This window comes from Pipistrellus hanaki, assembly GCF_964339955.1.
Source record: "Pipistrellus hanaki genome assembly, chromosome: 12".
Taxonomy (NCBI): Eukaryota; Metazoa; Chordata; class Mammalia; order Chiroptera; family Vespertilionidae; genus Pipistrellus; species Pipistrellus hanaki.
In genome coordinates, this window is record NC_140514.1 from 15,288,138 (window position 1) to 15,308,926 (window position 20,789).

Consider the following 20,789-nt stretch of genomic DNA (forward strand, 5'->3'; position numbering starts at 1 on the left):
CGCACGTGTATGGCAAATTGGCCTTGATCATCTGGTGTCCTCTGACTAGGGTTCCCACAGACCTGATCCTCAGCTTTGCAGGACCACACCCTCAGTTTTGTCTCTTTTCCCAGAGTTGCTCAGAGCCTGAGAGGCTGGATTACATCAACACAACTCACCATAGGCTAATGGACAAGCCAGAAGCACCAAGTGCCTATTTATGATACAAACTGAAAGCAGGAAGGGCCAAGAGACCACCCATTGCCTAGCCCTCCCTTGGAGGCTAATGAGACCCAGCTATGGGTCTGAGGACTGTGGGTATTCCTAGCATTGAGTGGCTATGCTGGCCGGTGGGAGGGGCAGAGCCTTCGGGAGAGCCCACCAGGCCTAGGGACCAGGGCCAGACCCCAGACTCAGCGGGAGTCCTCCCTCCCAGGTTAGAGCTTATCTTTGATGCCCAATTCCCATACCACCTCAAAGACAGCCCCACCTCATCTCACTGAGGTGATGACGTAATGTAATAGATGGCACCCTTCTTTGTATCAAATACATCTGTTCATGCTTTCTCCAGACACACCTTGTCTCCCTGAATCCTCACCTCAGTCCCTGACCATCTTCAGGTGCTTGAAAAATAGCCCCAGACAGTGTCAAATGGCCCTACCCCTGTGGTTCTAGATAACCTCAAGCCACTGGGCTCCTGAAAGGTTTGGGTATGTCAACCCCTACCCACCCACCCATCCACCACCTCTCTGCAAAAATCCAGGCATAGAGTGTTCTAAGACTTCTGAGGGCACTGGGCTCAGGGCTTGACTCCTCTGTGAACTGAGAACAGGAAAATTCCAAAGAACAAAGACCCCATAGTCAGATATTGTTGCCTCCTCAGTGTCCCCAGTCTGCCATGTAAGGGCACACAGAAAATGAAGTCATTGCTGTTAAGGGAACTGTATTTTTGAAGGTTTACATATGCTATAATAGATACTAGGTCACGAGCTGAATATGTTTTCCATTTAAGTAAATGTCATTCTTGGAACCCTCCAAATATAGGGATTACTAAGTTTCATAGGTGAGACATTGAGGGCCAAACAAGGTAAGGAGCTTGACCAGGTCGCAGTTACTCAGAGCTAGCTCCAGGGTTCAAACCTCAGGGTGCCTGACCGCAGCAGTGAGAACGGCTCAGTTCTCTCTAACTTAACCCTTTGGACAGCTGCTCCCTGTTCAGCTTCAGCTTACTGCCTGCTGCTTGCTTTCCAAAGCTCTTTCAAACTGCTTCCTGCCAGAGTCTTTTATTCACCAAACAGGCACTCTCCCTCCAAACACTGTACACAATCTGAATGAAATGAAACAGTAACTCGGGATTTCCTGACAGGTTCATGCACGTCTCAACTGCAAGTGTTAACACACTTGGGGAGAGAGAGAGCATTGAAGATGCAAATGTTGAATTATTCTTGCTTCCAGGAAATACAACATAGAAAGCAAGAAAGCCTGCCGGAAGGAACTGACTCTCTAGGGGAAGTACGCTTTGCTGAGTTAGAAAGGCCTTGGGAAGCACAGTCAGTTGGTGACAGGAGAGGGCCTTAGCTGAGCTCGGATTCAGGAAGGACCCTGAGGCCTCAGAGCAAGGAAAAGGCCACGGCATACTCACACCCCGTCTTTCCTCCGTTTAGGATGTGTGTAACGTGCAAACCCTGTTAGGATTACTGACATCTCAAAAGCAAGAAGCCACCGTCTCCTCCTGGTGAATATGCAGTTTCCCATCAGAGTGAGCAAGGTCAGCCCCAGGCAGAGATGTGGCTGACGGATGATCTAGTCTTGAGCCTGTTCCCTCCATATGCAAGTTCAATGTTCTCTCTTCCCAGCACCAAGACCCTAGATGTTTTCACCTCCAAACATCTCTCCAGTTTTCGCCTCTATGTCATCTTCCTCCCACTGACCTTAGATCCCCAGCCTCGACTGCAACATTGAACCCACTTCTCCTCTGGGCTCCCTACCCTCAGATTACCTCCTCCACCTCATCCTCTGCCATCGTCTCAAAAGGCAGATCTGGCCATGTCACATCTCTGCCACCAGGAGGTGCAGGAAGGGAAAGGATATTTGGGTGCCAAAGGGGCATCCCCTCTCATCTCCAGCTCCCACCTAGTGTTCTTGCCGCATGATCAGAGTGCTCAGAAGCAGGTCAGGAAGCACTTTGACTCTTGGGTTCTCCCAAGACAAAGGTATAGATTTACATCAGCATTGTTCCTTGCGATGGCTCTTATGAGGCCACCTAGGGATTATGTGTCTTATCTTGGAAAGAGAGGGTGGGGTAGTCAATTACAAAAAGTGTCTCCTTGACCAGCTGTCAATCGGTCCCCACCGTGGCTCTATTTGTGTCTTCACCTTCCATCCAGGAAAAATAAAGTCCTCTGCTGCTGATTAGAGAAGGGGAGGGAAGGAGGGCCAATCCCCTCCCTCGTGTTTTGTGTGTTGTTTTTAATTTCAAGTCCCATTGATACATTCCCCTCTACAGAGCCCCGCTTGGGGGAGGAGCAGCAGGATGGCATTCCTAGAGCATAAATATTTAAATACATGCTGCTTTTAAAATAGCACCGTAAGCTGGAACCGGTTTGGCTCAGTGGACAGAGCGTCAGCCTGCGGACTGAAAGGTCCAGAGTTCGATTCCGGTCTAGGGCATATACCTTGGTTGCAGGCACATCCCCAGTAGGGGGTGTGCAAGAGGCAGCTAATCGATGATTCTCTCTCATCAATGTTTCTAACTATCCCCTTCTCTTCCTCTCTGTAAAAAATCAATAAAATATATATTTTTTAAAAATAGCACCGTAAGAAGCCAGCACCAGCACCATGCAGTAGCCTCAATTCTCAGGGTTCCCCTTGGGGCCACCACTCAGCCAGCAAAGAGTACCCTCCAGAGCCTCTCTTCTCCCTTTTACTTCATTCAACCCTCTGCCCTCCCCCTCTCTCCACCTCCGACCTCTTATGAGTCAGAGCTGCCAACAAGAGCTGTCTGCCATCCTGGGCTTTGCTCAGTGGAGGAAGATGGAAACTTTGGGTTCTGAAAAAGGCTGTTATCATGGCCAGGCCTCTGTTTGAAAACCATAAAAATGGAGCAACTGCTCAGATTGGGAAGGTCAATCTCCTGACGGCATATCTTTAGCACCTTATTATGCCAAATCTGTGTCTATCTACTTCCTAGTCTTGAGTTACCTCAAGTCCTTCTTTTCTTTTTTTTTTTAATGGAAGAGAGGAGATGGGTTAGTTGTGGAAAATTATGATATTTAAGAATATATATTTGGTATAAAAGGTTTCATTGGGGTCAAAACTCTATAAACTATTGTGCAAAGAATATTCTGGAAGAACTTCTAATGTCTATTTACTCTCTTCACAGTAAACTCTGAGTTAAATTAATTAGTTCTATTTCCTTCTGAGCTCCCTTGAGAAATGGTGATTATTGAACTTCTTTAAAGTTCCAGATTCTTAGCTCCATTCCCTTGGTATTTCCAATTCCAAATAGAAATGCTTGAGTTCATAGTTCAAGTGTTCCTTCAATTAGTAAATGTCTGGTTTCCAGTTCTGTATGCTTTCCTCACAAGGTTCTCGTTGGCATCAGAGTTTCTATTTTTCCTAACATCTTTAGTTTTGATGTATAAAATTTTCTTGGCCTTTAGTTTATTTATGGGACTCCCATGGACACGGTGGATGGTAATTGTTGTGTTTATTTGTTTTTTATGAAAAGGGAAAATGATTCTCTTGAGTGAAATCATATTTAGAAGTTGCCTCAAAGCACAGCAATTAAAATACCAGATCTCCGAGAAGAGATGCATGGAAAGCAACCTGTACAGTTTCATGAGAAGAAATGTGCTGAAGTAAATGCTAATTCTAGCTCAGCAAAGCCCATTTTGTTAAAACACAAGTTCAAGAGAGGTGACTGAAACCATCATGAGCTTCATATAGACCCTGTCTTCTTGGGAGACCAACCATTTGACTGAAAGCTGACTTTATTCTGGCTGAGCCAGCTCCGGGGCTCACACACCTTTCCCTCGGGCCTCCCTCTCTCCTGCTTGCAGGTCAGCATCACGGTGATCGAGGCCCGGCAGCTGGTGGGCCTGAACATGGACCCCGTGGTGTGCGTGGAGGTGGGTGACGACAAGAAGTACACATCGATGAAGGAGTCCACCAACTGCCCCTACTACAATGAGGTCAGTGCCCACGGCCCCAGGTGGGGAAAGGGACCTCCCAAAATGTGGCAGGAGGCTGGGCCTACCCCCACCTGGGCCCAATAGGAGCATCTGGGAGTCAAGAGACACAAACAGCTACCGGTAGCAGCAGGGCTGACCTTGACCCACCCTGCTACTACCACTAGAACACTGATTGGAAAAGCCTTCTGCCTAGATAACGGTTTACTCTCCCTCAGATACGGAGACATGGTCCCTTGGCCTTCCATGGCCTTCCTTCACACTCGGGGATCCTCCTTTGCCTATAAGGTGTTCGATTCTCACATATCCTAACCTCAGCTAACAGAAATCATGTAGACTCAACGACAGGAACTATACATCTGCCTATCTGCCTATCTATCCAACTACCCAGCCATCTAGCTCTGCCTTTCTTCAAGCCCACATATCTCCTTGGCGACCCCCTCTTCCCTCCCATCCACAGTCTGACCGCATGAGTTGCCCCCACTTTCTCACCTCCCACTTACGCCTCCATCTCTACCATTGTTTCTGTCCCATGGCTTCCCTGACACTGCCCATCTTTAAATGCGCCAAGGACCTGCTGTCCCTAACTGCGATATACACCCCCGCTCCCTGACAGGCTCATTTCATCCACCTGCCAGTCCCTCCCCTGGGGACCTCTGGGCCCTCTTCTGCCAGCTCCCTCCCCGCCTTTCTCGCCTCGCTGGCTCTGCCCCCTGCTGGGACGCTGTGCCTCTTGGAGCCCTGCCCTGGGCCTGCTTCCCTCCTACACGCTCCTGGGCATCTCCCCCTGCCCCACGGCGTCAGTTCCCACCTGCGTGTCTGGCTCTCCACTGTCTCTCCAGCACTTCCGTCCTCCACGTCCAGCACCACCTGACGTACTGCTGCCATGCGTAGCAGCTGGTGCATGTTGTGCGCTGACCACGGGCACCTGCTTGCCAGAGGTCATCTCGCTGAGACTTCAACACCACACACCTGCTCCCCTCCCCCCCCCCCCCCCCCCCCCCCGCTCCTGTGAATGATGTCCCTGAATCATTATCCTCACTTCACAGAGGGACAAACTGAAGCTCAGAAAAAACAGTGATGGGTCCAAGAGTAAATGCTCGGTGTGTCTGTCCCTGCAGCCATACCTTTACCCACAGCCAAGAGCAGATCCTCCTGCAATCTTCCCCCTAAATACACTGGCAACGCCTTTTCCTTCTGCCCACAAGTTCAACAAAGCAGGCCGGGGTGCCTCTGCTCTGCCCCACCACCACCACCACCACACACACACCCTCATTCCCAGCGCCTGCCCACCAGGGGCCAGAGAAAGGGGTGGGCACCGCCCCAGGGAGGGGCAGCTCCCAACTAGAGAGGACAGTCCGTGCCCATGGCACTTGCCATTGCCGGCGAGTGCCTTCAGACTCGGGTTTATCGGTTCCAGTTTTCCGTTTCCACATCTCTGAAACGGGCTGCCTCTCCTAGGAGTGGGGCCCTGGGGCTGAATGGCGATGCCGATGTGGCTCATACACACACAATGTATCTCACAGTCCCAACCGCCTCTAAGGAGAGTGTCACTCACTGTCCTCACTGTCCAGCTCAGGACACTGCGGTCCAGAAAATTCCCACAGCTAGAAAGGGGCTGAACAGGGGCTAGAAACCCCGTCTCCCGGCCCAGGGCTGCTCCATCGTCTGCCCCCTCCCTCCCCTCCCACACGGGGTGGCACGGCCCTGCCTAGGGGTTGGGGTCTTGCCCTCATGTTGGGGCCCAGCCTCCCACCTGCCCCAGGTCGGGGAGGACCAGTGGCTGCCACTGCTGCTCACCTGAACTTGGGGGCCCAGGGGAAATGGCTGGGGTGCAGACAGGCACTGCCAGGGGGGAGGGGCCCAGCACGGCCCCTGGGTGTGAGCTGTCCACCCTGTGACGGCCGACCTGGGTCCTTCCCCCTCCAGTACTTCGTCTTCGACTTCCACGTCACTCCAGACGTCATGTTCGACAAGATCATCAAGATCTCGGTGAGTGGGGAGCTGCCCCGGGCAGGCAGGCGTCAGCTCACGCTGCACCTCCGAGCACCCTTGAGGCAAACCAGCCACAAAAAGGCAGCCCTGCACCCAGACACAGAGCTGGGCAGCGGGGCTCAGGCTGTGTCTGAGCCCCTCTCGCCCCATAGCTGGGAGACAGCGCAGTGCACAACCTACTCACCTGTCCTGGCGACCAGCAAAAAGAGGCCAGGGCAGGGGGGCTGATCTGAGCCTCGGGGAGCCCCCTCCCCCCAGCCCCATGCCCGGCAAATGCTCTCCTGCTTCACCCAGAGGCTTGGGTCCCCAGAAAGACTGAGGTGGTGCCACCATCGGGCACCCTCCCTACCCCCACCCACCCCCCCGCCCCTCGAAAGCCTCAGGCCCGCCCAGCCTGACTGCTGGCTGGTGGCTGTGCCCGGAAGGTGATTCACTCCAAGAACCTGCTGCGCAGCGGCACGCTGGTGGGCTCCTTCAAAATGGACGTGGGGACCGTGTACTCCCAGCCCGGTGAGTAGCTGCGGCCGGGCCGGCGTCGGTGCACGAGGCTGGGGGAGCGTGGGCTCTGTCTTCCCAGCCCGGCGTCTGGCTCAGCCCGGTGGGGCCGGGGGCACACACAGCCAGCAGGGATGCGGGGTGATGGCACTCAGCCTTCTGTGCACCGGTCTGCTGGCATGGCATCCTGGGAAGCCCCAGAGCTGCAGGCTGACCCTCTGCCGGGATAGGTGGCACCGCCCCTTCCACAGTTGAGGGGCCTGGGGCTCTGGGAAGTGCCAGGGCTTTCCCAGTCCCCCAGCTGGTCTGGAGTGGCATCAGGCGGTATGACTCCTGAGTCCCCCTGAGCTCCACTGTCCTCAGAGCCCACGGCCCGGCCAGTGGGGACCGTGGGCGTACAACCTGGCAGGGGCTCCCTGTCCCTGAGGTGAGCCCACCACTCAAGGTGCAGTAATGACACCATTGGGCCTTCTGATGCCGGCAGTACATGCCAGCCAGACACTGGGCCCTCCCAGAACAGTGAGGTAGGCACCAGTCCTTCCTCCCATTTCCCGAGGAGATCAAAGGACCCGAGAGAAGTTAAGTGGCTTGAAGGTGCCACTAAACTAATATGTTGAACAAATTGGAGCTTTTTGTGGTTCAGCCTAATAGACTCTTGGCTGGTGCACATGATGGCTGTGACTCAGACATGAGGACTGACCCTGGCAGGAGCAGGCTTGAGCTGTGGTAGAAGGTGAAGGAGAGAGGGGGGAAGAGGGAAGTGCTGAGCCTTCCATGCAGCAAGGCCAGGGCTTCCCTCTGTTCGCAAACAGCTTTAAAGTGAACCTTAAGCCTAGTTGGGGTGGCTAAATGGTTGAGCATCCACCTATGAACCAGGAGGTCACGGTTCGATTCCCGGTCAGGGCACATGCCCTGGGTTGTGGGCTCGATCCCCAGTAGGGGGCATGCAGGAGGCAGCTGATCAGTGACCCACCCTGGAATGGCCTCTTCCCCTGACACCTGTTCTTTCCTCCACACTGTCCTAGGTCTCCACACTGTCCTAGGTCCTGGGGTTATTGGGGTGACACTACCCTGTCTTTGGGAGGCTTTCCGTCTGAAATTGGACAGACAATAAATAGTTCATCACTTGTCAGTGCGATAGGAGTGAGCTTATGTAACAGTAAGAACATCAAAAGGATCAAGTTTAGCAATTCCGAGGAAGTCGGGGAAGGCTGCATGGAGGAGGAGACACTTAAGCAAAGGAAGTGGATGTTTACACAGGGAAGAGAGTGGTTGGGGCAGAGGGAGAGCAGGGATGAGATCATTCCAAGCCCAAAGGCCAGCAGCCACAGCGGCACGAAGGTGTGAAATAGTGAGTGGATTATTCAGAGAGGAGTCCGCAGCTTTGCTTTGCAGGAGCACAGGGATGGGGTGGGATGGGCAGGGGAAACTGGGGAGCTGTATCCGAGGCCCCACAGGCCATGCTAAGGTCTGAGGTCTTACCCCAAGCGCTCGGGAGCCCCCCGGTGAGAGAGGGGGGCCTCTCTGAAGGCTCTGCCTGGCAGCCATGTGCAGGTGAGTGCAGGGGTTGGGGTGGGAGGGCTGCAGGCAGAGGAACACATTAGGAGGCGGTCACACCACACACCTGCTCAGGGACCTCTGCCCCCCTGGCCTAGAGGCAAGCAGAGCAGTGGCCCCTGGTCCAGGGGCACCTGATGGCTTGATCTAGGGGCCAAGCAGGCCCTGAGCTCTGCAGCTCTGCGGCCTGCCCTGAGGGCGGTGCCCCAGGAGGGAGCGCGGGTGTAGTCCCCGCTCCTCACCACTGCAGAGCACCAGTTCCACCACAAGTGGGCCATCCTGTCCGACCCCGACGACATCTCGGCTGGGCTCAAGGGCTACGTGAAGTGTGACGTCGCAGTGGTGGGCAAGGGGGACAACATCAAGACGCCCCACAAGGCCAACGAGACGGAGGAGGATGACATTGAAGGGTGAGGCTCCCAACTTCCCCCAGCCCAAGACCCGGCCTGGCCCCGCCCGGCCTGCCCCAAAGGGAGTCCCTTGGATGGACTGGCTCAGAGATCGAACCTTCCATCCCCCGACCCCTGTTCTCACCCACCCCCAGATAGCCCGCCTGTTCCTGGAAGGACTCTGGCCAGGGCTGGGCTGCCTACGCTGGCCTCAACACCCACAGGCTCTCTGTCACAGCAGAGAAGGGACTGGGCAGAGCAGGGGCTCCTGGAGATTGTCCCAGGCCCCAGGGGCACATAGGTGCGAGGGCAGGAGCTGGGGTGCCGGCCTGGTGCCCTAGCTGTGTGTGCCGGCAGGAACTTGCTGCTCCCCGATGGCGTGCCCGCCGAACGCCAGTGGGCCCGCTTCTACGTGAAGATCTACCGAGCAGAGGGGCTGCCCCGCATGAACACCAGCCTCATGGCCAACGTGAAGAAGGCCTTCATTGGGGAGAACAAGGACCTGGTTGACCCCTACGTGCAAGTCTTCTTTGCTGGCCAGAAGGTACTGGGGTGCAGAGGGGAGGGGCTGGGATTTGGGGTGACGGACATCAGAGAGATAGGGGAGCCTAGAGGCTGACTTGAGGCAAAATCAGAAGCCAGGAGCCTGGCCTGAGAAGGGAGGAGAGTGAGGGATGAGGGTGCAGGGGGCGGGGGGATTGGGATTGTCTCAGCTGGACAGGCCTTAGGGAACTCTCCCGCCTCTGGGTCCTGGAGACCAAGAACTGAGGGGGGGCACCGAATGGAAGGAGAGTCCGAGAGGCTGGGGTGGGAAGAGTGAGGAGATAAGTACACACACACACACACACACACACACACCACCTACATATACACACATATACCACCTATACACACATACACACATATGCATACACACACATGCACACATAAAGTAAGCACATACATGCACACTCAAGCACAAACCCTACCGCCCACTCCCTCGCGCAGGGCAAGACCTCGGTGCAGAAGAACAGCTACGAGCCGCTGTGGAATGAGCAGGTCGTCTTCACAGACCTGTTCCCCCCGCTCTGCAAACGCATGAAGGTGCAGATCCGGGACTCGGACAAGGTCAACGACGTGGCCATCGGCACCCACTTCATTGACCTGCGCAAGATTTCCAACGACGGGGACAAAGGTCAGCCGTAGCAGATGGAGTGGCGGGGTTGGGGTGGGGGGTCCTGAAGGAAGGATAAATGAAGGAGGCTCCCCTTCAGCCACCACCATCTCGCACCTCGGCCTGGAAGGTGCTGGGCGCGGTGAGGGCTCGGCTAGCAGCTCCCACCTCAAGGGGGAGGTAGAAAGTCATGGCTAAGTCTGCAGAGCTGACTTGGATTTGAACCCCACCTCTGATAATGAGTCCCTGTGACCTTTGTACTATTCCCATCTGTAAAATGAAAATAACAATTATACATGTGTGCATGTGTGTGTATGCATATTTTTTATGTGTGTATATGTGGTGTATGTATATATGTAGGTGGTGTGTGTGTGTGTACTTCTCTCCTCCACTCTTGTATATCCATGCATATTAGATATAGATGTGTCCTATTGCCATAGTACCTATCTATAGACTTATGGGAACAGACCCCTCTACAACCGGAGGACATGCTGGGTACCAGAGATACAGAGCAAGAGAAGTGCCCATGTCGAAACTGGTTTGGCTCAGTGGATAGAGCATCGGTCTGCAGACTGGAAGGTCCCAGGTTTGATTCCAGTCAAGGGCATGTCCTTGGTTGCGGGCATGTCCCCAGTGGGGGGGGTGCAGGAGGCGGCTGATCGATGTTTTCCTCTCATCGATGTTTCTGTCTATCTCTCTCCCTTCCTCTCTGTAAAAAAAATCAATAAAATATAGTATTTTTTTAAAGAGAGAGAGAGAGAGAGAGAGAGAGAGAGAGAGAGAGAGAGAGAGAGAGAGAGAGAAGCACCCATTCCCGTCCTCACAGCGCTCACTGGGGCTCAGGGGATGGATGTGTTCCCAAATGCTCACAGCCGAAGGCATGGGGTCCACAGCTCAGCAATCAGGAGGTGCAGGCTGGGAGCCCCAGAGGAGGTCCCTCTGACCCCTGTGGGCCCTGAGGTATCACACAGGCCACTCCTCTCTCTCCGGCTCACAGGCTTCCTGCCCACGCTGGGCCCGGCCTGGGTGAACATGTACGGCTCCACACGCAACTACACGCTGCTGGATGAGCACCAGGACCTGAACGAGGGCCTGGGGGAGGGCGTGTCCTTCCGCGCCCGCCTCATGCTGGGCCTGGCCGTGGAGATCCTGGACACCTCCAACCCTGAGCTCACCAGCTCCACGGAGGTGCAGGTGGAGCAGGCCACGCCGGTGTCAGAGGTGAGGCCCCCGGAGGCTGTGCTGTCCTCCCACCAGGCCCCCAAGCTCAGCCCCCTGCCCGCCATGGCAGCCTGGGCCTGGGCTGCCCAGCCTCATCGCTGGGTGGGATGTGCCCGCCAGCAGCCGAAGGACCTGTCGGAGGAGGCCTGGCCCCAGCCCAGCATCCCAGTGAAGGTTAATGATGTTTCAACCACCTTCCCCACAGAGCTGCACGGGGAAAATAGAGGAATTCTTTTTATTCGGAGCCTTTCTGGAAGCCTCAATGATCGACCGGAAAAACGGAGAAAAGCCGATTACCTTTGAGGTCACCATCGGTGAGTGCTTGGCCTCCGAGGGGACGTCAGGCCCCAGGGCGTCTGGGTGCTCACTGCTAAGCCCTGCACCACAGCCCTGGTGGGAGGGGAAACCTGACCACTTTCCTCCGCGTGTCCTCCAGCGTGCACACTGCACACAGCAACTGCCCATGGTGCATACAGCACATGCCTGCAGGGCACACAATGCATGCCCATGGTGCATACAGCACATGCCTGCAGGGCACACAGTGCATGCCCATGGTGCATACAGCGCATGCCTATGGGTCATGCAGCACATGCCCATGGTACACACATGCCCATGGGGTGGGCCTGGGCTCCACCTCAGTGCTAGGTTATGCTTGGGACACAGGGAGAAAGAGGCCATCCCTGCAGAAGGAAGAGGCCCTCGTGGGGCTGGGGAGGGGAGAGCGGGAACCCAGGCCATGGCCTGGGCTGGACCGTGAGCTCAGGGGTCGTCAGAGCTCTTTGCGAGAGGCTTGCGGGTGTGGAGAACATGGGCACCGGTTCCGGAGAATGCTCTGTCCCGTCTGAGCGGGCACAGACCCCAGCACCTTCCCCATTCCCGGACTTTCCCTCTCCCCTCCCACAAACCCACGGCAGCAGCCGCATTGGAGGGCAGGCTGGGGCCGGGAGGGGAAAGGACTCTGAGCCCTGTGTGCCCCCTCGTGCCTCCAGGCAACTATGGGAATGAGGTCGATGGCCTGTCCCGACCCCAGCGGCCCCGACCTCAGAAGGAGCCCGGGGACGAGGAGGAAGTAGATCTGATTCAGAACTCGAGTGACGAGGAGACGGAGGAGGGTGGGGACCTGGCCTCAGTCTCCTCCACCCCACCCATGCGGCCCCAGATCACCGACAGGTGAGCCAGGTGGCAAAGGGGGTCCTGGGAGGGCCTGCCTGCTGCCTCCCACCCTCTCGAGGCCTAGCCCTCCCACCTCCATGGGCCCCCAACCTTCCACCTCCCGCCCCCTCCCGCCCCAGGAACTACTTCCATCTGCCCTACCTGGAGCAAAAGCCCTGCATCTACATCAAGAGCTGGTGGCCGGACCAGCGCCGCCGCCTCTACAACGCCAACATCATGGACCACATTGCAGACAAGCTGGTCAGCGCCGGGCCTGGGTGGGAGGGGGCGGGAAGGTGGGGAGGGACGCAGGCTCCTGGGCCCCACCGCCCACTGAGAAGCGGTCGGGAGTGGGGGCAGGGACTGCGGGGTGACCCAGCAGGACCTAAGTTCCTGTCCCTGCCCTCAGGTCCCAGAAGTGGGCCAAGAGCCCGAGGGCTGCCGGAGTGGAGCCTGGGACCCCTGACCCAGCCAGTGCTGGGGACCCCTGAAGGCAGCCGGGCAGCCCTCTGTCTCTGGCCTGCACCCTCCCCAGCTAGTCCCGAGTTCCGCCCTGGGCCCACCAGGACCACGATTCAGAGCCCAGCGTGGCATCCTCCTCAGGAACTGAAGGCCCCGGGCTCCGAGAGCAGAGTCCGGGGATTGGGTGGTTTCCTGATGCCGGTGGGACCCTGGAGGTGGCACTAGCGAGAGGTCCCAAGTCATCAGCCCTAAGGAGTGGGGAGCTGGGGGAGGGGCTGGGGCTCAGGGTGCACCCCTCCGCCTGCTTCTCAGGAAGAAGGCCTGAACGACGTGCAGGAGATGATCAAAACGGAGAAGTCCTACCCCGAGCGCCGACTGCGGGGCGTCCTGGAGGAGCTGAGCTGTGGCTGCCGGTGAGGGCACCGGGCCTGGGGGGGCGGGGGGAGGGGTTGGAAGTGGCGGGGCTGGGAAGAGAAGGAGGTGTCTGCAGGCCTCCTGCTGGTGGGTGGGCTCTGCTCAGCCCTGCTCCCCTCACCCCCCAGCCGGTTCCTCTCCCTCGCTGACAAGGACCAGGGCCACATGTCCCGTACCAGGCTGGACAGGGAGCGCCTCAAATCATGCTTGCGGGAGCTGGTGAGGACACGCTGGTCCCCGGTGCTGGACCGCACGGGGGATGGAGGGGAGTCTGGAGGGGAGGAGGGGAAGCTGAGGTGGGAGGGCATATGTCTGAGGCCACAGGCCCCAGGGACAGCCCCTCCATCATGCATCACGGCCTGAGCCCCACTTACCCCCTCCCCCCTGCAGGAGAGCATGGGGCAGCAGGCGAAGACCCTGCGGGCTCAGGTGAAGCGCCACACGGTGCGGGACAAGCTGAGGCTGTGCCAGAACTTCCTGCAGAAGCTGCGCTTCCTGTCGGACGAGGTGTGCCCCTGCCGTGGGCACAGAGGGGTGCCAGCCCCAAACCCCAGTGGCCATAGAGGGAGGGGCTGCACAGAAAGGGGCGGGGCTGGGCCACCGAGGAGGCCTCTCCTCCTCTGACCACCGTTGGGGGGCAGGAGGGAACCAGCCCTCCATCCTGCTGAGTGTTCTTCCCGCCCCATCCCCATCGGCGGGAGGGAGGCGAAGAAGGACCAGCATCCGGGGTCCTTCCTCTGCAGGCCTGGCCCTCCGGGTCCTGAGACAAAGACCCTGGTGGTCAGTGAGGCTCAGGGAGCCCCGACCAAGAGGGGCCCCCTCAGTCACGGGCTCCCCTCCCGCCCCCACCACAGCCCCAGCACAGCATCCCCGACGTCTTCATCTGGATGATGAGCAACAACAAGCGCATCGCCTACGCCCGGGTGCCCTCCAAGGACCTGCTCTTCTCCATCGTGGAGGAGGAGCTGGGCAAGGACTGCGCCAAAGTCAAGACGCTCTTCCTCAAGGTGTCGGAGGGGGCAGCCGGAGGGGCGGGGCCGGGAGGGGGCCTGGGCCCAGGATTTGCATCTGGCTTCTCCGAAGGGTCAGTCTCCCCAGCAGGGGACCGGCTCTCCACCCCGGGTCTGGCAGGCCCTCCAGGAGCAGGTGCTCAGAGAAGAGAGCTGGCGAGCGAATAGATGGGGGGGGGAGAGACAGCAAGGCCCCACCCTGCCCGACCCTCTCGGTGCTGACCCCCTGCTCCCTCAGCTGCCAGGCAAGCGGGGCCTCGGCTCCATGGGCTGGACGGTGCAGGCCAAGGTGGAGCTCTACCTGTGGCTGGGCCTCAGCAAGCAGCGCAAGGACTTCCTGTGCGGCCTGCCCTGCGGCTTCGAGGAGGTCAAGGCGGCCCAGGCCCTGGGCCTGCACTCCTTCCCGCCCATCAGCCTGGTCTACACCAGTGAGTGGGGAGCCCAGGCTCCCGGCCCTCGCCCCGGGAGGGTGTTGGCGTTGGGGGGACATCCCCAAGCCTCAGCCTGCCCCTCCCCGCAGAGAAGCAGGTGTTCCAGCTCCGGGCGCACATGTACCAGGCCCGCAGCCTCTTCGCCGCTGACAGCAGTGGCCTCTCGGACCCTTTCGCCCGTGTCTTCTTCATCAACCAGAGCCAGTGCACAGAGGTGAGGGCCCGGGAGGAGGGCGGGGCTCGGGCGCTGAGAGACGTGGAACCCCGAGAGACACATGGGCCAGCACCCAGACCCTTAGGGGGAAGCCTGGCAGATAACGGCACACCCAGGCCACGCCCGTGAGGCTTCAGGGAGGTCCCATCCGACGAGAGAAGACATAGGCAGAGGGGTGGGAGCAGGCCTCACGCTACCCTCATTTTAAGTTCCCAGACGAGTCGGGGAGCATGACGCTCCTGCCTCTGAGCCCCCCTGGAAGCCACAGTGACTGTGGGGCGGCTTCTGCCGGGATAGCTGTCCATCCACCACCACGTGTGACCCGTCCCACCCCCCCCCGCCCCCCACCCCGTGCTGCAGGTGCTGAACGAGACCCTGTGCCCCACCTGGGACCAGATGCTGGTGTTCGACAACCTGGAGCTGTACGGTGAGGCTCAGGAGCTGCGGGATGACCCCCCCATCATCGTCATAGAAATCTACGACCAGGACAGCATGGTAGGGTGGACGCTGAGACCGGGGCCTACCCCTTCCTCACTCTACATACATCGATGGCCACTCCAGACCCCTCAGCCACGTGCTTGCTGGAGTGTGGGAGTCTGGGCTGCTGGCCAGCCTCCAGGTGGTTCCTGCCCCGTCACTGCACCCGTCTCGCCACTGTGGGCCCCTGGGTCTTGGGGAGAAGAGGGGTCAGGGTGTCCCCACTCCCTGCACAGGCAGACTGAGCTCAGGCCCAGTCTCCAGAACAGGTGTCCGCAGTCCTGCTGTCCCCAGCCTTCCTCCTCCCAAGGGGCTCTCGTCCCCCTGCCCATACCTACCAGTCACTAACAGCCTCCCAGCCCTCCGGGAGAGCTCTGGAGTGGGGAGTGAGAGATCAGGGTGGCAAGCACTGAGCGCCTGGGGTCCCTGAGAGAGCCCCGGACTAGGAGCAGGAGGGCCTTATTTCTGGGCCTGAGTCCTGGCCGCCATCCACTGCCGGCACGGCCGTGAGCAGGTCTGTGGTGAGCCTTGGTGCTCCCCCTGGTGAGATGGGGTGCTCACACCAGCCCTGGCCTCCCGGGGCTGTGGTAAGGGCAGAGTGAGGCCCGGGTGTGACGCTGCTCAGGGAGCTCCAGCACCCGGCGGCCACCGTGACTGTTTGTCACGTCAGGGCAAATGCGACTTTATGGGCCGGACCTTCGCCAAGCCCGTGGTGAAGATGGCGGACGAGGAGTACTGCCCGCCCCGCTTCCCGCCCCAGCTCGAGTACTACCAGATCTACCGAGGCAACGCCACGGCCGGAGACCTGCTGGCCGCCTTCGAGCTGCTGCAGGTGGGCCTCCCTCCCGCCCCGCCCAGAGGCCGGCCTCGCTGGAGCCGGGCGCGCGGTTCTTAGGGGTCAGGGGGCGTGGGGCCCCCCTGTCTCCCCAGGTCACATGGCGACTCACCCCTGGGAAGGGAGAGCCCACTCTCTGGGCTCCGCAGGGTGTGACCTGTGGCCCCCCAATTCCCCAGATCGGGCCAGCAGGGAAGGCCGACCTGCCCCCCATCGACGGCCCGATGGACATGGACCGAGGGCCCATCATGCCCGTGCCCGTGGGCATCCGGCCCGTGCTCAGCAAATACCGAATCGAGGTGCGTGAGGGCTCCACTCACCCCCCTCATCCCTCCTGCCCTTGCCCTGGACAGGCCCTGCTGTGCTCGCTCTTCCTTCTCCCTCACTCTCTTACGCCATCGGGGTCCTAAGCGCATATCATATTATTGACCTCCAATCCCAGGGTCTTTCACAATCTCGGGCCACCTCATTTTTCAGACAAGGAGATGGAGACAAGGAGGGGAAGTGACTTGTCCAAGGTCACACATGGAGCCAGCAGCAGGCCCAGGCCCCCAAGAGCCCAGGGTCTGGCCGGTCTGGTCTGAGCCTCCCGGCCATGTTCTGGGCCTTCCCCAGCCTCCTCTCTGCCCACCACACCCACTCCTGTCAGCTCTCCTGGCCCTGCTCCCTCCCCACCCCGGACACACTGCCCACTCCCCGGCCCAGCTCCTCCTCAGGTGGCCCAGCCCTCCCACAGCTGGCTCCCTCCCTTGACTGGGGGGACGCTCACCTCCCCTGACCCCACCAGGTGCTGTTCTGGGGCCTGCGGGACCTGAAGCGGGTGAACCTGGCCCAGGTGGACCGGCCCAGGGTGGACATCGAGTGTGCGGGGAAGGGCGTACAGTCATCCATGATCCACAACTACAAGAAGAACCCCAACTTCAGCACCCTTGTCAAGTGGTTTGAAGTGGTGGGTGCAGGCTTGGGCGTGGCCTGGCAGAGCCGGGGATGGCCGGTGTGGCTGGGCAAGGCCGGGTGCCTCTGCCCCCTTCTCCCAGCTCAGGCCCTGCTGGTCGCCCTCCAGGACCTCCCGGAGAACGAGCTGCTGCACCCGCCCCTCAACATCCGCGTGGTGGACTGCCGGGCCTTCGGCCGCTACACCCTGGTGGGCTCCCACGCCGTGAGCTCCCTGCGGCGCTTCATCTACCGGCCCCCGGACCACTCGGCCCCCAACTGGAACAGCACCGGTATGACCGCACCCCAACCCCAGGCCTGTCTCCACCTAGTCCGTGGGAGGGAGCTCCAGCTCACGGTCCAGTCCACGCAGCCACCCGTTCGCTCCTCCAGTGCATCCCCAAGTGGGTAGAGAGGAGGCCAGTGGGGAGGTGCTCGCCTGAGAGCCAAAGCTGCCCAGATCCGCCCCTTCTCCGGGGGCGGGAAAGAGCCAGAGCTGGCGATGTCCTTAGAGGGCCTGAGGGCGGGCGGGTCTTAGAGAAGATCCAGGCCTCCTTCCCAGCCTCCCTCCCAGCCCGGCCTCCACTATTTCTCTCCACTGCAGCCCTCCTTCCCTCTGGCTCACCGTCTTCCTCTCCTTATGCCCATCGGTTATCCCTCAACTGCTCCGCCCTCCTCTCTTCTCGAAAACCAGCCTTAGGCCTCTGGTCCTGCTCACGCCTGACCTTCATGGTTACTCCTGCTCTTCCCTGTCTGTCTGCCTGTCTGTCCATCTCTCTCTGTCCAGTAAGACTCCTCAGGGGCTGCCGTGTGCTGTGCCATGGGGGCCCCTCCTCTCACCCCGCAGGGGAGATCGTGGTGAACATGGAGCCAGAGGTGCCCGTCAAGAAGCTGGAGACCATGGTGAAGCTGGATGCGGTAAGGCGCGCGGGGTCCTTGCCACACTGGCGGGCCGTGAGCAGCTTTCTCCCTCACGTGTGCCCCTCCCCGTGAGCCAGGCCGCCTCCGTCAGCGTGTCCAGGGCTCACACGGGCTACGTGTGCAGAAAGCTCCATCCTGGACTCTGGGTGTGTGGTGTGCATGTAGGAGAGACACAAAGAGCAGTAATCATTTGAGGGGATAGCCCGCAATTATTTTTCACTCCAACTAGCGACGCCATTAGCGATGGATTCCCTGTGGGGACACCAGTGTTTTTCCCAAAGGGTTCCTGGTTTTCCATCCCAGCCATTCGCAGACAACTCTCCCCAGACCTTGGTTGTGGAGGGACCTCGAGCTGGAAGCTCCTTATTCCTCCCAGCCTTAGGACTAAGGCCATGGTCTGCCAGAGGGAGACCTGCCGCCTGGGGTTTGGGTGTGGGGTCGGCGTGGGCAGGGAGGGCAGGACGGAGGCCAGCCTGGAGCAGGCCATCCTGCGTCCAGACGGTGCTGAGGGCCTGGACGTGGGCTTCCTCTCCACCACTTTCTCCAAATCTCATTTCCAGCCCGGCCTGCCTCACACAGCCTGGGCTGTCTCCTAGCTTCCGAGATCTGAGCTCACTCGACTCCCATCAGGCCCATAATTCTCTTGGCTCATCATGCTTGGCTCCAGGGGGTCCTGGCCAGTGGCTGAGTTAGCAGTGGGCATGCCTCTCGGGAAAGGGGAGCAGACAAGGTCCAGTGCCTGGCCCACAGTTATCCCTGGGATGGCACTGCCAGGCTCTGGGGCTGCACCCGGAGATCCCCATCCTCTCAACTCCCAGCCTCCCGAGTCCTCCTGAGGGTTTGCAGGGAAGGCCCTGCTTTCAGGCTGTCAGCCAACAAGCCAGAGGCCAGTACCTTAGCGTGGGTTCTGGCGGGGTGTCTCACCAGGGTCCTCTTTGGCTGTGCAATTAGGTGTGTGTACACATCCACTTAATGTTTAAGGCCTCGACCTGGTGAGGGAGGAACGAGGGAGTTAAAGTTGACTCCATCTGACCAACATCACTGAACTCCTGCATGCGGCCCGCCTCCCCTCCCGAGTCTGACCTCCCGTTGAAATCATCGGGGGAGTCATAGACCACCACCAGGCGGGTCTGGGGGAGCATCTGGGAAGCAGGCCTTTTGCGGGCTCCGCAGCGGTGTGCCTGCAGTGCAGAGCTGACCCTGGGGGCACGGGGACTCGGCACACAGCAAGGGTCCCTGCATGATGCTTGCTACTGCCTCCACTCCAGGCCCCTGGACGCTAATTCTGTCCCCGTGTCTTTGGTTCCCTTTTGCAGACTTCCGATGCCGTCATCAAGGTGGATGTGGTGAGTGGGGGGACCGTGGAGGGGGAGATTCTGGGGAAAGAAGACCCTACACTGGGCCTAGCATCAGGCACTGAGCCACCCCCCGGCCCCGGGATGCACACACCTGCACACCCTCCAAGGAGAGGGAGGGAGAGGGCTGCTTGGGCAGCAGGGCCCCTGAGTGAACAGACAGAGTACGGTGTGGGGGCAAAAGCCAGTCAGTGCCTGCAGCTTCGGCCAGTGGCTCCTGTTGCAGGTCATGACCTCTCCAGTCATGGCATCCTCTTCCACAAAGCCAAGTCCTGCTCCTCTGACATCAGTGGCCCCACAGGGCCTCGTGGAGCCCTGGGCTTTCCGGGAGCAGGGGTCAGAACAGATGGGGGACCCCTGATTGCTCCGGGCCCAGGGAATGGCCAGGGCGCAGGGATGCATGCAGGACTCTGGGCCCGGCCCCTCCACAGGCTGACGAGGAGAAGGAGAAGAAGAAAAAGAAGAAGAAGGGCAGCTCGGACGAGCCGGAGGAGGAGGAGCCGGACGAGAGCATGCTGGACTGGTGGTCCAAGTACTTCGCCTCCATTGACACCATGAAGGAGGTGAGGCCTTGGCCTGGGCTAGGGGTCAAGGGGGGATGGCAGGGGGGAGGAACCCCCATCAGGCCCTACTGCCCAACTTCTTTCCGGCTCCTCCGCCCCATTCGCGTGAGCTGGGACCAGCCTTGAAGTTCTCGCTCGGGGCTCACCTTCCCTGGCTTGCTTTTCTCCCATCCTCATCCATTCATTTCACAAAGGGCTCCGGAATGTATGTGGGTCAGACACCAGCTTATCTAGGGGAGCCAAAAGCCTGCCCTGAGAAGCCCTCTGCTTGCGGGGCAAAATGGGCGTGTGAACAGACACAGTATGGCGTGGGGGCAAAAGCCAGCCAGTGCCTGCAGCAGTCAGGGGAGGCTTCCCGGAGGAGGTGGCGCGTGAGGAAGAGGAGAACGTGCTCAGGGGTCAAACAGAAACAACTTCTTGGCAGCACTTGCCCATCTTCATGCTGTTTTGACACGTTCTCCGTCTCTGGGGCAGCGGCATGCTCTCCCTCTCCCTGTTGTGTGCACACGGGTTCTGTCTGCTGAGCCAGGCGGCAAGTTCCAGAAAGCGGGCACATGTCCCCCTCTTCTTCCCATTTGGTCTCCGATGCCTCCCTAGCTCAGGGCGCTCCTGACGGGCTGGCTGACCCGGGGGGACAAGTGCCTGCAGCTGTGTCTCCTCAGCGGCGCTGGTCCAGCCACAGTCCCACCCAGGCCCCTTCTGTGGCCAACGCTGTGTGCGGTGCTCACATCCCCTGGTCAGAGCACAGGCAGGGCTGCTGCAGGGAGCTAGATCCGTGTGGCCGAGGAGAGGGCTGGCCCGGTGACGCGACAGTGTCAAGGAGCAAGGTCCGACCACCTGCCTCCTGGCATGTGTATCGTTAGAGAGGACTGACCCTCGTGTCCTAATGCCAGTTTACAGGAAGGGGTAGAGGGGAGGAGAGGAGTCAGACTCCTTTCCTTGTATGGGCCCAACCCAGAAACTGCATGTGTTGGCCAGAATCTGGTCCCATAGCCACACAGCTACAAGGGAAGCTAAGTGGGCTGTGTGTGGTAAGAAAAACT

General features: G+C 59.3%; 1 protein-coding gene across 6 annotated transcripts in view; it reads left to right on the forward strand.

Annotated features, from left to right (window-relative positions):
• Nucleotides 1–20,789, forward strand: part of OTOF (otoferlin) — a gene marked incomplete at its 3' end in the record, with an annotated part of 70,634 nt that overhangs the window by 38,145 nt on the left and 11,700 nt on the right. For 5 of the 6 annotated variants that reach the window (XR_014796589.1, XM_084901566.1, XM_084901569.1 and 2 more), the window contains 24 exons: nucleotides 4,041–4,172; nucleotides 6,099–6,161; nucleotides 6,590–6,674; nucleotides 8,467–8,626; nucleotides 8,963–9,149; nucleotides 9,593–9,779; nucleotides 10,756–10,979; nucleotides 11,185–11,293; nucleotides 11,969–12,149; nucleotides 12,272–12,392; nucleotides 12,906–13,006; nucleotides 13,136–13,226; nucleotides 13,398–13,514; nucleotides 13,862–14,014; nucleotides 14,256–14,445; nucleotides 14,538–14,662; nucleotides 15,023–15,157; nucleotides 15,810–15,971; nucleotides 16,154–16,273; nucleotides 16,762–16,923; nucleotides 17,038–17,200; nucleotides 17,695–17,825; nucleotides 19,145–19,174; nucleotides 19,615–19,746. Coding sequence is in view for 5 of the 6 variants with exons in the window: in XM_084901566.1 (XP_084757692.1) it covers nucleotides 4,041–4,172; nucleotides 6,099–6,161; nucleotides 6,590–6,674; nucleotides 8,467–8,626; nucleotides 8,963–9,149; nucleotides 9,593–9,779; nucleotides 10,756–10,979; nucleotides 11,185–11,293; nucleotides 11,969–12,149; nucleotides 12,272–12,392; nucleotides 12,906–13,006; nucleotides 13,136–13,226; nucleotides 13,398–13,514; nucleotides 13,862–14,014; nucleotides 14,256–14,445; nucleotides 14,538–14,662; nucleotides 15,023–15,157; nucleotides 15,810–15,971; nucleotides 16,154–16,273; nucleotides 16,762–16,923; nucleotides 17,038–17,200; nucleotides 17,695–17,825; nucleotides 19,145–19,174; nucleotides 19,615–19,746 (3,261 nt within the window). The remainder of the gene's footprint in view (nucleotides 1–4,040; nucleotides 4,173–6,098; nucleotides 6,162–6,589; nucleotides 6,675–8,466; nucleotides 8,627–8,962; nucleotides 9,150–9,592; nucleotides 9,780–10,755; nucleotides 10,980–11,184; nucleotides 11,294–11,968; nucleotides 12,150–12,271; nucleotides 12,393–12,905; nucleotides 13,007–13,135; nucleotides 13,227–13,397; nucleotides 13,515–13,861; nucleotides 14,015–14,255; nucleotides 14,446–14,537; nucleotides 14,663–15,022; nucleotides 15,158–15,809; nucleotides 15,972–16,153; nucleotides 16,274–16,761; nucleotides 16,924–17,037; nucleotides 17,201–17,694; nucleotides 17,826–19,144; nucleotides 19,175–19,614; nucleotides 19,747–20,789) is intronic. The other variant, XM_084901568.1, reaches the window with a different exon arrangement.